The sequence below is a fragment of the Hylaeus volcanicus genome, chromosome 7, assembly GCF_026283585.1.
Source record: "Hylaeus volcanicus isolate JK05 chromosome 7, UHH_iyHylVolc1.0_haploid, whole genome shotgun sequence".
Lineage (NCBI taxonomy): Eukaryota > Metazoa > Arthropoda > Insecta > Hymenoptera > Colletidae > Hylaeus > Hylaeus volcanicus.
In genome coordinates this window covers 14,967,614-14,984,127 of record NC_071982.1, presented here as the reverse complement: position 1 = coordinate 14,984,127, position 16,514 = coordinate 14,967,614, and the positions used below count along the sequence as shown (strand labels likewise).

The 16,514-nt window shown below is 44.4% G+C and overlaps 2 protein-coding genes across 2 annotated transcripts; one reads left to right on the top strand and one right to left on the bottom strand.

Moving 5' to 3' along the window:
* Nucleotides 1-480: 480 nt before the first annotated feature.
* On the bottom strand, nt 481-4,464 carry LOC128880463 (major antigen-like). Its single transcript, XM_054130583.1, has one exon. It carries the CDS (start codon nt 4,462-4,464, stop codon nt 535-537), a length of 3,930 nt encoding a protein of 1,309 aa, XP_053986558.1. The 3' UTR covers nt 481-534.
* A 3,328-nt stretch (nt 4,465-7,792) lies between these two features.
* Nucleotides 7,793-15,317, top strand: LOC128879952 (myosin-2 heavy chain-like). Its single transcript, XM_054129531.1, has 8 exons — nt 7,793-8,290; nt 8,393-8,803; nt 8,972-11,047; nt 11,534-13,148; nt 13,269-13,382; nt 13,918-14,132; nt 14,542-14,598; nt 14,669-15,317. Exons 1-8 carry the CDS (start codon nt 7,793-7,795, stop codon nt 14,987-14,989), a joined length of 5,307 nt encoding a protein of 1,768 aa, XP_053985506.1. The 3' UTR covers nt 14,990-15,317.
* The last annotated feature ends 1,197 nt before the right edge of the window (nt 15,318-16,514 follow it).

Sequence of the window (16,514 nt, the reverse complement as noted above, 5' to 3'; positions counted from 1 at the left end):
GAGGTGGTCAAAGTTTCAGGGGGAAGAAAGGGCGCGCCTGGGAAGGGTTCGAAGATTGTCCACTCTCGTGTATCCCGTATCGTAGCTACCCCCTTTGTATTATGCGATGGCGGTAGATGATGGATGAGCATAACTATTTATGTTATAGAATGAGCTTCGGCTTTTTACTGAAATCATCCTACGCAAACTGCCACAGTTCTATAGAGAACGACGATGATAGCATAGATTTTAGTTTAATCTCGTGATTATACTGTGTTGGGATCGCCTGTCCTTATCACTAGAGGAACACTACGCGTATCGCGCTAGTTTCACAAACGCAATTCGTATATAAACTATTCCCGACCGATCTCTTTCTTTTCTGTCCTCTCTCGCTTTCCCTTTACGATACATTATTGCGAGATAACGATGTTTTCTCGACTTAGACGTGTCGATATTGTTACCGATTGCTTGTTATCATTAAGCTTTGATTTTCCACTTGCGACTTAGTTTTATTACAACACATGGTACAATACGTTATAAATTAGGATCGTTAGATTATGTAGTGACATGATCGACACAAATCCCAGCTAAATTAGGTCCTGGTTCGTTCATCGAATGCAAAAGCTCCTCGTTCGAAATGAGTTTCATCAAAAGATCTCTCAATTCATCGTCGATCCTATTCGGATTCCCCGCGCTCATCGTGTACTTCTTTATCTTCTTCACGGTCCCCATTACACAGCTCTCGAACTCTACGCTCCTTTCTTTAAACTTTTGGTAATCACACCGTAATTCGTTCGCCTTGCGTTTAAGGTCTGAATTCGTTTTCCTTAAGGTGTAAAGCTCATCCTTCAAAGCGGCTTTCTCAGATTCCAGCTGATTCAATTTCGTCCCAGCCGTGTCCAGTCGAACACGTAACGATTCCTTCTCGTCCCTCAGTTTCGCTAATTCCGCCTTCAAAGCTTGAATTTCGTCCGACGCGTTTCGCAACTCGCTCCTCCTTTTTTCATCTTCCGCGAAATTAACGACGATGCTGTACCTCAGAGTGTTCACTTCCATCTTCAGGGCAACGTTCTCGATCTTCATCTTGTCCACGACTTCCATAAGTCTCTCGATTTCATTCCCCGACTTTCGTTCCGACGTCGACCCGCCGAAACAAATATTCGACCGGTCGATGCACGCCATCACGCCCACGGTGTCGTCGGTATAACTAGAGTAGCTGTTAATCTGTTTGTAATAAAGATTCATGATAGGCACGATCGCGGTTTCGTTCATCTCGTTCTGCGCGTACTCGATCTTCCGTCTCTGGGACTCCTCCCTCATACGAGTCAACTTCATTTTGATCTCGAAGTTCTGGCTCCTCAAGTTCAGCAGCTCGAATTTCAAAGCTTCGTTCTCCACTATCAGCTTCTTCAGCCCGTCTCTCGCGTTCTTCGCCTTCAGTTTCTCGGTAGGGCGTTTGTCGGACTTTTCGTTGACCCATTTTCTTTCGCGTTTCCCCGTGACGCGCTCGGCGATTTGTTCGCCGTGGTCGTTAAAAATCATTTCTTCGACCATCGCCGCCTCCTCTTTCTCCGCTTTCGGGATCTCGGACCGCAGGCTGCTGACGTACTCGCAGTACAGCGTTTCCTTCTCTTTTCTCAGCACGGCGTTCGTCGCCTCGATAATTTTCAGCTGATTCTCGAGCACCCTGTACTCGCTGTGGATCTCGCTCAACTTCATTTTCAGCGCCTCGTTGATTTTCCTCGTCTCGCCGAGCGCGTTACTCTGGAACGCGTTCTCCGTTCTCGCTTTGTCGCACTCCGTCCTCAATTTATCCAATTCGATAGCAGAATATTCGTTCTCCGTTTTAACTTTATTCAGCTGATCCCTCAGCGCGACGTTCTTCCCGTCTAGCTCGTTAATACGCGTCGCGAGCTCATTCTTTTCTGTCAGAAGCACTTGCACGCGGCCTTCGAGGCCGGCATTTTTTAAAGCCAACGCATCCAAACTGCACCGGTGCTTCGAATTTTCCGACTCCAACTGCCTTATTTTATCTTCCGCCCCGCTCAGCTCCCCTCGCGCGTTCTTTAACTTTGACGCTAAATCCTCCGCGTTTGTTTCAAAGTTTCTGATCTCCTCTCGGAGCGCGTAGCACTCGTCCTTGTATTTGTCAACCTCGTTCTCGAGCTTGGCATTTTTCGCGTTAATGTTTTCCAAAGACTTCCTCAGCAATTCCGTTTCCGTCTTCAGTTCTGTTAATTCCGCTTTCAATCGTTTCCTCTCGTACTTGAAATCGGCCCTTTCCTCGTTCAATTCTCCGTAGTCCGACATCAGCTTCGCCAGTTCCTTTCGCGTCTCATCGACGGTCGTCTTCTCAACGCCCAGCTGATACACGAGCACGTCTTTCTTAGATTCCAAGTGAGAAATGCTGGTTTCCAGCTTCGACTTGTCGCTGGAAAGATGGTTCAATCTGGCCTTCAGATCGATGATTTCGTGGTTCGCGTTGTTCAGACGGGCCCTCGACGTTTCTAATTCGGCTTTCATTTGATCTAGTCGGGCATCGACGGGCGTTGGAGATTCATTCCTTGGACATTCCGTGTGTTTACGCTCGGCCCGTTGGAGGTCGGCCAGTTTGCTCAGCAACCTCGTCTTCTCCTTCGAAACAACCTGGAGACTCTTTCCCATATCCGCGATTTTCGCGTTCAATGCTTTTTCCATGGCGTCCTTCTCGCCAGTAACGAACTTGAATTCGTCGTTTCTCTTCTGCAAAGCGTCACGCATTTTCCCAATTACTTTCAGCATCGACTCTTTATCGGCTTGCACGTTTTGCAATTTCTTTCTCGTCAGACTCGCTTCGTTTCTCACCTGTTGTAGCTGCTCCAGCTCCCCCTTGGTGGCATCCAGTTCGCGCTGTAGCTCCGATATCTTTCCTTCCATTTTCTTCGCTCTCCCCTTTAAAGTTTTATTCTCGTCCGTTAGCGCGGCCACTTTTATTTCGGCGTCCTTGGCTATCTCGATTTTTTCCTCCAGCACGGTTTCCAAATCGAATAATCTCTGCCTCGAAGCGTTCGCTCGTTCGTCCTTCTCGTTCGACTCCATTTTTAATAAAACGATCGACTCCTCCAGTTGCTCGATTCTCGCGAACAAACTCAAACAATCGTTAGACGCGACGATCACTTCCAACTGTTTTATCTCGCGACACACTCTACCAACGGAACCTTTCAATTTTTCAATCTCCTTTCCATCGACCGGCTTCCCCGGCGTACGACGATTCAAGCCATTCATCGTTGTCATCGCCTCCTCGACGATCGTTTGGACCTCCTCAATTTTATTCAGGTACTCCAGACCTCCGAGCTTACAATGCCTCGTTACATGATCGGACTTGAGTTCGTCGATCTCGGCGTTGATCTCTTTCAAAGTGGACTCCAAAACGGATATCTGCTTTATGCACTTGTTGTACACCGTCGTTTTCTCGCTGCCACTGGAAAGAAGAGGCACGGTCGACCTCGATAGTTCGACGTGCAATTGCTTCAAGTTCACGCGTAGCTCGGCGATTCTTTGCATGTAATTTAGACAATCCGGATCGCCAGCCCCGAGCAGAGCCTCCCGGTCGTTCTTCAGCTTGTTCTTCAAATCGCTCGCCAATCGCTCCGCATTCCCAAGATGAGTCTGATAATCCGAATTCATATTTAAAAATTCGCCATATGAATCATCTTTGAGCGTAGATAATTCAGACTCGAGACGTTTCGACAGGTTTTCCAGTTCGACGATTCTCTTTTGGTAATCCACGGCGTTGCTATTCTTCGATCGTAGCATCGCTTGCAGCTTGTCGATCTTTAGGTACAAATTGTCGTTGTTCAGTTTGGACATCTGCAAGTGGCCGGTTACGTTTACCAGTTCCTCGGACAAATTGGCGATCGTCTCGGCGACTTTGTTCACTATGTCGGTGAATATAATCTCCACGGTATGGTCGACCATCATGAAGTGCTTCAGCTTGCACTTCAGGTGCTCCATTTCTGAACTGTGCTCGTCTCCTTCCTCGACCTCCTTCAGCCGACTCCTTAGGTAAAGAATTTCGTTGTTCAAACGTTCCGTTTCCGCGAAGAACTCCTGCTTAACGATCGAATGATCGTCGTTGAACGTCCAACTGTCCTCGGGCGTAACGCGGCCCTCTTCGATTAGGGTCGTCTTAACGTCGGCGATTTCCCTTTTCAGCGCCCGATTCGCCGCTTCGAGCCGCTTGATCTCCGCTCTCTGGTGCTCGATCAACGGATCACCGTGCAGGGTGTCATCCGTTTCGCGTCCAGCGACTCGCAGAGCCAGCTTCAGCCGGCAGATATTCGACCTCAGTTTCACGCGATCATCTCGCCAATCCCTCATCTGCTTCATTATGCCATTCAGCCTGCACAATGTGACGGCCGCTACTTCGGCTATTTTCGTCTTCCCTTTGTACGCGTCGTCGTTCTCGCCGATCGACGGGCAATTGTCCGGGTATTCCTCTCCCATTGTTGCTTCTCGAATGTCAGGTAATGCCAACGAAATTCTCTCCCTAATTAATCTTCATAGAGACGAGGTGTGCCGGTACAGTTGTCGTCCAAGAGTTAAGCGCGGATTTTTGTAATTGCTTCGAATCGTTCGAACTGAATGTTGCTGAAAGAGTACGTGTATTTAAAAGTGTGATCTGTACTTATATCATTTTTGTGGATATTTTAATGGACATGTACGATAACGTTCATTGATTAACCTTTGCACTCGAGGCCTTTTTTTCTGGTATCTACCAGCAATTCGAGATGCTTTCTTAGCATTCTATTGCCACGAATGCTAAGATTATATCGACTCCGAAAATGAGATCTCTAATTTGAGATTTGAAAATCGGGTCATCTTTGTCTCGCCGACAATCATTTTATTGACACTTGGAGTTCCAAAGAAATTAAACCTAAAGAAAACCTAGTGGTGACTCTCGAGTGCAAAGGGTTGATATAATGTAGGAGTGTAAACGAAAAACAAAGCACGAAGGAGATTCAACCCATGATCTTCGGATCCACAGTCGACCGCTTTACCTACGCGACCAATCCCGCGTCCTACGATTCGTGTTGTCGTTTGACTCCTTATTCTTGGATATGGGAGCGCGGATATTATAATAACGAAGTTTTAATTAATTCCTCACCAAAATATTACAGTGGCAGTTGATCCCAATGGTAATTTAGTAAATGGTATTGAGTGGTTGTTGATTCCTCGATATAAATTTAAACAATCGTATTAAATAGTGATATATATTTATAGTTGAAACAGGTACATGCGACAGCATTCAGTGAACCTTGAGATATTTAAAGATATGCAATCATTTGGAGCGCATATTAACTTTTAACTTTTCATTTTTTCCCAAATTTTATATTTTCCCCATGCTTTCACAAGAAATTTTTCAATCGAAAGAGGTTAAACTTTAAGGTTACGGCATTGCCAATTCATTTAATAAATATTGTCACGCTTGTCATGGGGACGATAAACGCTCGCGTGTTTTATTTGTTTAGAATAATATTAATCAATTATCTTGATCTTCTCTATAACTGTACAGTTTGCCTCATTTTTCTTTAAATCACGTTGAATATTCTTCGTCGTAATAAAACTGTAAAAATATATTCACCCAAAATGTGATTATATTTTGTTAAAAAAGATTTCTTTTAAAATTCCACTTCACAATACGTGGGTATATGCAATATATATTATTCAAAATAAATAAAATAAAAACTACATTTTTAAAACTACCCAACGATTTTGATAATTTATGTATTACAGTGTCCAATTGTAAGAAATTTTACGTTACACATAATATCGATCTTCATCGACGATTAAAGTTATGGGGGTAGTAAACGCGTGACTGCCGCGACGAAATTCATCCAACCTCACATTTCTCGGATAAATTTTTAGTTTTAATTCGACCTGCTGTACGAGGCAAGATTCGCGCTTAGGTGCGCCGAACGCTCTGTAATCGGTTTACGATAATAACACACTTTGATCGGTGACTTAGTGACACTGTTAGAGAAAAAGAATAGAGGAAGATTAATGACTCGAGTAACCTCTAAACTACGACCTAGTGGACAATTTGAAAAAGATATCGAAGACGTCATAGAAAAATGTAAGGTTGTCTCCTCTCGTACAAATGCGAGCAAATATATATATATATCCAATTTTTCCCTAATTCGAAAACACGTTAAAAGATTATTTCCCACGATGGAGTCGCGAAATTCTCTGTCGCATTGCCGTTGCGGATGCAACGCATCGTCGTCGCGGGAATCGATTGATCCACCGAATGAGCCATGCTGTTGCTGCAGTTACAATCCCTTCAGCGACAATTCCAAAGACTCGGAGATCTACGACCTCTCGTTTGCCCTGAGGAAGCTCACCGTAATGAAGTGTCAGATGAAGAAGTGGCGAATGGAACGACTTCAGCTGGAGAGCGAAAATAGGTCTCTGAAACAAGCCCTCCAGTCATTCGGTATCGATGTATGATATTTCGTACCCTCTTTTCGCGCGTCTGCCAGCTGGCACGCGGCAAATTGATTAATTAGAATTCAGTACGGATAGTTTCTCGTCCGTGTTTCCCTCTCCTCCTTACGAATCAGTATCTCGTTCGACGCAACCGACCGCACCGTTCCGTGCAATTAATAATAAAAACGAACAGGAACGATTGCGTAACCGTGTTTCTCGACGCGTGATGGTGAGCATTACTTCGTTGAGTGTTTCGTTTAACACTTTGAAGGTCGGACATAATTATGTTCTCGTACAGAATTTATTTTTTAATTCCGCAGTGAAAATCCTTTCATGATATTTTATCACGTACATGTTCATAAAATTGTCCAAACAGATAGATAGACAGATAATTTATTCCTTGTAAGTTTGATATAAGGAAGAATTTTTGTTTACGTCACGTCACTTACGAACCGTAAAAAGAAAGAGAAACCTTTAACCTATATTACATGGATCTGAAACAAAAATAAATAAAGATAACTCTAAAAAAATGTCTGCATAAATGTTATCTTATTATGAATATAAATACATAAATACATATTTATATATAAGATTCGATATACTTTCTGTTAATGTTACGAATTAAACGTGGTTTTGAATGCGGACCACGAGGTCTCGGTTTCGAAATTCTCTTAAAATTCAGAGTGCTTTCCACGAACAGTACCGCAGGCGCATCCCATTTCGAATGATTTTGAAGATTAGGTGTTTTCGTATAGGTGCGAATGCGGATGAGATATTGAAGCCTGATCCGCTGCTAGTGCACTCCCGGGAAGAAATCGAAAGGCTGCAAAATGCAAAAGCGGCGCTCGAGGATAAAGTGAGGGATCTAGAGGAAACCCTTGCTGAACGAGATTGCTGCGACGATCCCTGCGCGTCGGTGGATTGTCTCAGGGCGAATATGGCGTACATGCGGGAACGTTTTGCACTCGAAAAGAAAGAGTACTGGTCGCAAATTCCTTATACACTTTCCTGTATCGTGTATTCCTATATACACTTGTTGGTCTATAAGCAGATGATTTAATTGACGTGTCTATTAAAAAGTGGACACGCTGTTAAAAGAAACTATATCGATTCTAATAGAGTCAGAGGATCGATGTAGATTCGTTCAGTATAGCAAAAAATAAATTTATATTCGTGGCAATTAAAATGTTCATGATTGCAGTATAATTTACATTTAATTGTTCACGAATCGCACTCCAATAATTAGAAAGGCTTAATCGGGAATAGTAATTAATCATCTTCGCAACGTTCATCCACTAAAATTCGTTAATCGGTAAATGAAATTTTCCGTAACAGATTAAGGGACATGATATCGCATCTGAAATTGAAACTGGCACAGGCCGAGGAGGACGTCAGCTGTCCCGCGATATATCGTTTGAGGGCGAAGCTGCGCGATCTGATGAAAGGACAGGCGGCCGATCAGCAGGTCTCGAAAGTCGTGGAGAGGTCGATAGAAACATTGGTGGACCTCTCGAAAAGTTGCGAGGACTTGAGGGTCGAGAACGAGCGGCTTCGGGCCGAAGTGGATGAATTACGTCGCGCTTTGGCTGGCCTTGAAGAGAAGGAAGTTTCGATGCTACGGACGGCGGAAACAACGACTGTCCCCGAGTACATCGACGTATCGGAGTTGTTGCAGAAGATCCAAGACTGCGAGGCAGTTGTTTCCGATTTGAAGAAACAGCTGGAGGAGAGGGACAAGGTTATCGATTCGCTGAATAAACAACTCGAATCGACGATTAGCCAGCAAGCGATGTTGGACGAGATCGCAGCCATGGAAGCGGAACTTCGGAAGAAAGAGGACAAGGTACGATATTAGCGACGGTGACGATGTGACAGTCATTCCGCGAGAGTTCGTATAATTTATATTCTACTATCTACTACCAGAGTTTGTATTATTTACTTTCAGATCAGAGAGCTGCTGGACGCATCGAGACAATCGGAAATAGAGTTGCTCGGTTTGGGGAACTTGAGGTCGGAGATTGATAGCTTGAAGCCACAAATATCTCAGCTCGAACTGGAAAAGGGCAAACTATGGGACGAGCTAACGGAACTGCGAAAAGTGTTGGCCGAAAGGAACGATCAAATAATCGACATACTGGAACAGAAGAAGAAACTCGAAAAGGCTTTGGACGACAAGATGGCGGAAATGTTGGCCCGGGAGGCGATGTTGAACAAAGACATCGACGATCTGAAGGGGCAAATAGCGAGCTTGCGGAACGAACTGGAAGAGTGCAGCAAACGAAACGCGGAGCTCGAAGAATGCTGCGTGGACAAGGATGCTCTTTCGGAGAAGCTGCGAACCATGGAAGAGGAATTGGCGTCGCTGCGGGACGAGCTGTCGTCCGCAAGATCCGTGATAGACGATCTCCAAGCAGAGGTGGACGCCTTGAAGAACGACAAAGAGGAATTATTGAAAGAGTTGGACGATATCAAGGAACGAGTCGCGGCACTGAATGGCGAATTGGCCGACGAAAGGGCGGCCAAGGACGCTTTGCTGAAGGACCTCGAGGATAGCCGAGGCGAGATGGAGAGGCTGAAGAAGGAGAATTCGGATCTGAAGGGTCAGCTCGATGCTGCAAAAGAGGAAAACAACAAACTCCGGGAGAAGGCGGAAGCATTAAAGAACCTGGTCGAGGAGAACGAAATGTTGAAGGCGGAGCTCGAGAATTTGAAGAGAGAAAACAAGGAATTGGCGAATAAAGTCGAGGAGCTGACGGATTTAAATAACGTGTTGAAGAACGACTACGAGAACGTAAAAAGAGCGTTGGATAATCTGGAGGCGGAGGTGAACAGGCTCGAGAACGAATTGAACAAGGCGATACAGGAACGCGACGCTCTGCTGGACGAGAATGCCGGCGTTAAGAAACAACTCGAGGACGCGATGGCGGAGAACAACAAACTCCGGGACGAGAAGGAGGCGTTGAAGGCCCTGATCGAGGAGAACGAAAAGCTGAAGGCGGAGCTCGAGGATTTGAAGAGAGAGAACAAGGGACTGGCGGACAAAATCGAGGAGCTGACGAATCTAAATAACGTCTTGAGGAACGACTACGACAACGTGAAAAGAGCGTTGGATAATCTGGAGGCGGAGGTCAACAGGCTCGAGGGCCAATTGAGCGAGGTAACAAGGGAACGCGACGCCCTGCTGAATGAGAATGGCAGCATCAAGAAACAGCTCGAGGACGCGAAGGCGGAGAACGAGGGGTTGAAAGCCGAGCTGAGTAACATCGGCGAGCAACTCGATAAATTGAAATCGGAGAGGGACGAGATGAGGAAGAACTTGGACGCGATGAAGCTCGAGAACGACTCGCTGAAAGGGGATATAGCGGCGTTAATAAGCGACCTCGAGGACGCGAAGAAGGAAGCGGACAAGCTGCGAGCCGACGCGGACGAGTTGAGAGCGGCGGACGAGGATGCGAGATCCGAAATCGAAGGGCTGATGGGCCAGATGGAGAACCTGAGAACTGAGAAGGATCGTTTAACGAGCGAGAACGAGGACCTGAGGGCCAGGAATTCCGAGTTGGAGCGGGAGCTCGACGATGCTCTGAAGGAAGCGGAAAAAATGAAATCGGAAAACGCCGATCTGCTCGCTGAGCTGAGACGTCTGAAGGAGGAACTGGAGAACGCTAAGAAAGAGATCGGTCAATTGAAATCGGAGATAAACACGTTGAAGGAGGCCGTTGACAAGTGCGTGGGCGAAATGGAGAAGCTGAGGACAGAGAACGACGATCTCAAGTCGAAGAACGACGCTCTCCAGGGGGAAATCAAGAAACTAAAAGCCGAAGGGGAGAAGAAGGATAATTTGGCCGCGGAATTAGACGGTCTGAAGAGCGAGCAGGCCGCGTTGCGGAACGAGAGAGATCAATTGAGCAAACAGTTGGACGATTGTATAGCGGATAACGAGAAGTTGAAAGCGGCGAAGGGCCAGTTGGAGGCGGAGAACGAGAAGCTGAGAGGCGAGGCAAACGCGTGCAGGGAGGAGAACGAGAAACTTAAAGCCGAGATCGAACAATTGCGAAGTAAACTGGAATCGCTGAACGACGAGTTGAACAAGATCAGGCCCAAACTTGGGGAGGCCGAGGACAAAATTCGGTCTCTCGAGGACCAGCTGGTTCGTTTGCGAAACGAAAACGACAAATTGCGAGAGAATTCGAAGGCCTTGGAGGACGAAGCGAGCCAGCTGAGAGCAAAGCTGGCCGAGGAACAGACCGCCAACGAAAAGATGAGGAACGACATCGCGATGTTGGAGAACAAGGTGCAAGAGCTGAGCGGAAAACTGGACGAGGCTAGGGCGAAATGCGAAGCTCTGGAGGAAGAGAATAAAAGGCTTCGGAACGAGATGCTGGAAATGGAACAGGAATTATCGAGCATGAGGGCAGAGTGGGCGGACATGAAATCCGAGATTGCCGATTTGAAGAAGCTAATTTCCGATCTGCAAGCACAGATTGCTAAGCTGGAGGAAGACGTGGAATATTGGAAATTGGAGAACTGCAAGATCAAGATGGATGTAGACAAATTAAAGGCTGACCTCGAGAAAGCGTTGAAAGATTTAAGCGAATGCCAGGTCAGATGGGCTAATTTTTATTACAAAGGTGTTCACGTTAAAGTGCGACAAACGTATATTTCAATAACTATTGACGATACGAAAAAATGGTTTGTATGTAAATTGCAGGATACAATGGACTGTATATTGTGGCTTAAACGAAATTTTTTTTATATACTTAATCTATGTTTTTTTTTTTACGCATTGTTTCCTTGCTGATTTTTTTTACGCCATTTCGAAAATTCGATAAAAATTTTTGCCATGATATTCTCATTCTAAAAGGTTCAAACTAATATCCTGAATTTTTATGAGTCGATCGGAACGATACTGGCATAGCGGCAGTCGTTTAAACATGGCTAGGGTGCGACCTCGTTAATCGCTAAAAAAAGATGAATATTTTATTGTCTCTAGCGAAAAAATAAGGCTCGCGCAACTTTAATAAAATCATGTCGCGCCGAGAGCATCTCGCAGATTATCTACGCAGAATCTAATTTCCCATTTCGACAGGCCCTGAAGAAGGCGTGCGAGGAAGAATTGAATCGGCTCCGGAACGAGAAAGCCGAGCTCGATAAAATGATCGCCGACCTAACGTCTCAAGTCGAGCAGCAGAAGAAAGCCCTCGAATCGGAGAAGTCAACCAAAGATAAATCCGATGCTGAACTCGGTGTATTGAAGAACGAGCTCGACGCGTTGAAGAAAGAGTTGGAGAACCTGAGAGCAGAAAATAACAAGTACAAGAACGAGATAGAGAATCTGGCGAGACAACTGTCCCAGCTGAACGACGATCTCAAGGCGTGCAGAGACGAAGTCGCTGCCCTGAGAGATAACAACGAGAAACTGAAGGACGAAGTGAAGGCGCTGAACGCTGAGAGGAACAGTCTGAAGGAAGAACGCGATAAGCTCAAGTCCGAAGTGGACGCTCTGAAAGCCGAGAACGCGGAGCTTCGCAAAGATCGCGAGAGACTGGAAGAAGAGTCTGGGAAACTGAGAGGCGAAGGCGACGGACAGAAACAGGAGATCGATAAACTGACATCGGATTTAGCCGCGGAGAAGGCGGCTGCCGAGAAGCTCAGGTCGGACCTGAAGAACTGCCAATCCGAGAACGAGAAACTCCAAGCGCAATTGGACGAAGCGAAGCGAAATCTAGAGAAACTGAACGAAGACTGTAATCGATTGAACGCCGAGATCGAGGATTTGAAGAAGAAGCTCGCGGCTGCCGAAGATAAAGCGAAGACACTGGAAGGTCGAGTCTCGGATTTGGAGGCTGAGAAGCGAGAGCTGCTCAACGAACTTCAGCGTCTCCGCGACGAACTGGACAGCCTCGGGAACGAATTGGAGAAACAGAAAGCCGCGAGGGACGCGGCTGTCAAAGAGTTGTCCGATTTGAAGCAGGAACTCGGTGCTTTGAGAACGGCGTTGGACGAGGTACGCGCCGATAACGAAACATTGAAGAACGAGAACGAGAAGCTGAGGGCGGAATTGCTGAAATTGAATCAGCAACTGGAAGGGTTGAGGAACGAGAACGCGGAGCTGAAAACGGAATTGGCTGCGATAAAGGACAGATTGACGGAGGCGGAGAGGCTGATGAACGATCTGAGAAACGAGAACGATCAATTGAAGAAGAAGCTCGCCGACCTCGAGAACGTAGCGAAAGAGCTCGAAGCGCTGAAGAAACAATTAGAGGAATGCAGGGAAGAGTCGAACAGACTGAGAGCGGAGTTGGATAAGCTGAGTTTCGAAAAAGAGAGATTGGGAAACGAACTGAACGAAGCGAAGGCTCGGTTGAACGACTTGAAGAACGACTTGGAGAAGCTGAAGGCAACCAACGACGCGTTAAAGGGTGATTTGGAGAAGCTGAAGACGACCAACGATAAATTGAAGGATGATTACGAGAAGCTGAGGTCCGAAGCTGATGGATTAAAGGACGAGAGGGATCGACAGAAAGGCAATGGCACGATGCTGAAGAACGAGCTGGACAAGTTGAAGACGGAGAACGATCGGCTGAAAGCCGAAAATGCCAGACTGAAAAGCGAGTTAGACAGTTGCCAGGAAGAGAACAAAAGGTTGCGTGGAGAATTAGAAGATTTGAGGAAGGAACACGATGATTTAAAGGCATCTTTAGGTTTGTTATTAGTATTAGAAGTTTCATACGTTTACCATTTCAACGATTAACGGAATCGTTGGAGTGTTATTTTGTCATTCTAAATTCTGTAATTGTAAATTGCAAATGAAACGAATGCAGTGCGCAAGTTGGAGCCGAAGGAGACGGAAATGGACAAGGATATTGTGGACGATTGCGGTGATTTCATTAAGGCGAACGATTTACTAAGGAAGAAATTTGAAAGGCAGAACGAAGGTAAAATCTTTGTTGAAAACGTTGGTCTTAGGATTTTCGCGGTGGGTAGATGTAAAAATGTGGCTAGTGAATGATGTATCGATCAAAATGGATTCTTCCGTTTATCACCGCGTATATTTACTATAATATGTAGCCAAGTTTATTCTTAGAATATACAGAATCACTTCGGTGCCTTATAAATACATTTTATTTATCAGTTCATTGATCAAAGTTCTTCAATATCTTATTTATTACCGCGTAAAAGTGAAAGTTCATACAAAGTTTAAAGTTTAAAGTTTTCTATTTTCAAACACATCTTACTAACGTTAATTATAATTTCTCATAAAATTAGCACACTGTTCGATTAACATCTGATTTATTTCGTACAATTAATATTATTATTGAATTATTTGAATAGGCCTGTAAGATTGAATTGTTCTATTTGTTGTCGTTAAAAAATAAAGATAAGTAAGCACGAGAGAGACAATGATGTCTTAATCTTTTTTTTTTTGTAGGTACTTGCAATTTTTTAAGAATTTTCATTGTCCCGAAACAGGTATACAACGCGTTCGAGATTATATCACTTACTTGGAAGGTAAAGTTAAAGATGAACCCAAAATGGCGGAAAAGATGGAAGACGAAGTGAGCATTGACCCGAGGATGAGTCAGGAAATAGCGGAGTTGCTGAAAAAGTCGGAGACGTTATCCGAGAATATTTTTCGAACAGAACAAGAAATACAAAATATTGCTAACATATTGAAACAACTTCAGGTTCGTTGTAAAAATAATACAGGCCGTCAGAAACGCTTGACAAGGAATATAGTTTGTTGTACATTAAGAATTACTTATAATAGAAATTTCTTTCCCTGTTACTACTTGATATTTTTTCTTGAATTAAAAATAACAAAGACTAAAATAAAATTATATAATTTATAATTTTATAATTATATTATTATTTAATATCATATTACGTTATATAAGATCTTGTTAAGGTTAATTTTACATGTCTCGTTTACGTTAATAATGACTTACGATGGTTACTTTTTATTGTTTATGTAATGCGTCTTAAAATCGTAGACATTAACATAGACATAGTGAATTACAATTGATTTAGTTAATACAGTTCTTGTTTGAACAAAGTTTATCGTTTTAATATCATCATTGGTATCGAATTTGACAGGACGCAGGACTTGGAGAGAGACCAACGATAGCCTTCGATGCTGACTCTTGGCTAAGCGTAAGTTTAAAGATACCGCTAATCAATTTTACTACAAAATACCGTTATCATATTTGTTTTTTTTTTTCAGTCATTGACATTGACTCAGCTGGCGGACCTTCACGACAAGATTTGCTTGCTGACGTCGGACATGGTGCAGCAGGACAGTCCAAGGGCCGTTAGTTGCGTCCCAGGGAGTCCTCTAAGAGCGGATTACAATATTTTGAACCAACGCGTGGCCGCGTTGCAGAAACAGATAGCGGAGAAGCAAATAGAAGCAGGATGGAAGCTGCAGGAATTGAAACGAGCTCTCCGGCAAGAACAGACTAACCTGATTCGAATCTCCGACCGAATGAATTTAGAGAGAAAACGCAATTTGGCTATTCAGTTCAAAATGGACGATTCACCATGAGTGGTATAATTATCGCGACCTAAAAAATAGGCCACGTTAGGACATTTTTGACACGCAAACTGCATAACGTAGGAAGTTACGTCGAACCGAATATTTATGACAGTTTTGAATCAATGTTTCTCGTTACAGTCTTACCGAGTCACCGATGTAAATGTGTGTAAATAAAAATTATGCTGGCCCACAATTGGTTTGGCGCTCGTTTCCTCGGTACAAATCGATCAGTAATTCAGTCGAAAGATACGGTCGAAAGTTTAGGTTGAAAGTTATATTCAGGGTGCTACTAACTAAAAAAATTTGATAATAATTATCTGTTGGGAGCTTTCTGAGATTCTAGATTTTCTCGAGCACCTCGCCATGTTCACCATCATCTGAAAATTCTATTCAACCCGCAGCTAAGAACGTTGCAAACAATAATTATCGTACCCGACACAAATCACGACCTGCTTTAAAGAAATAAATATTTAAATCCGCGAACGAGCGATATCTCTAAAAGCACGCAGTGCAAGTTGCCCCGAACGGGCGGGGGGTCTAATATCGTTGGGAACATTTAGGCGGCTTCGTAATCGTGTAAATTATTTCTGCCCCAGTAATTTAGCCGTGCTGCACCGGTTACACCCCTAATTAACGAACCGGGAGGGAGAAAAAAGCGCGGCGCGGGCCAATAACGAGCAACGTTCTGGAAAACAGTAACGGCTAATAACGGCCAATAGATTCGGCGGGCCAGGCGAGAGTTTGCTCGATTTTGCGCGCGACAACGCGATTTCCTGTTTCGTTTTCGAGGTCGTGTTGTTCGATCGAGATTAATTCAATTGTTACCGTGGACTGCATCCGTTCCCACGACTTTATCAGGATCCGTCTGTGTGCGCGGATCGCGCGACCGTGTCGCGATGGAACGTACAGGATACCCACCGACAAAACGGTACACGTATAATTGAAATGCGCGGCTAGATCAAGTGGTAAATGAATTGACGAAATCCGTTTAACAGTATGTACGTCCCCACGGAATTGGAATAAGCTCATAAAGTGTCGAGTGCCCGGCGACATGCGTTGCATTATCGGACCGACACCCGCCGTTTCGAGACTTCCCCGATTATTTTGATTCGTTGTGTCACGTTTCGAGAATTGAACGAGCCCCTTAGTTGACGAGTGAAATCAAATTCTTTTCTTTTATATCGAGGAATGTGAATTTTCCCGTATAAAAAGAAATATTTACAAACTTCGCGCACACGTAAGAATTAAACTGGAAGTGTTTTACTATTCCAGAGGCATACTTATCTACATATTTAGCATAGAATGTCAGCAAAAAATTTCTATGTGTGCGCCCTACAAAATAATTCTAATATTTATGCCAGGAAGTCACAGCTAACGCGACGCATACAGATACCGAAATTTTTCGAAGGAAATATGCCGATATCGATAGAAATCATCTTCTCGGTCTGACAGAAGTCAACCTCGTTCAATGTCCTCTCTCCTTTTCGCACGGCTATATCAGAAAGAATACGAAATGGAATAGGTTATCGACCGT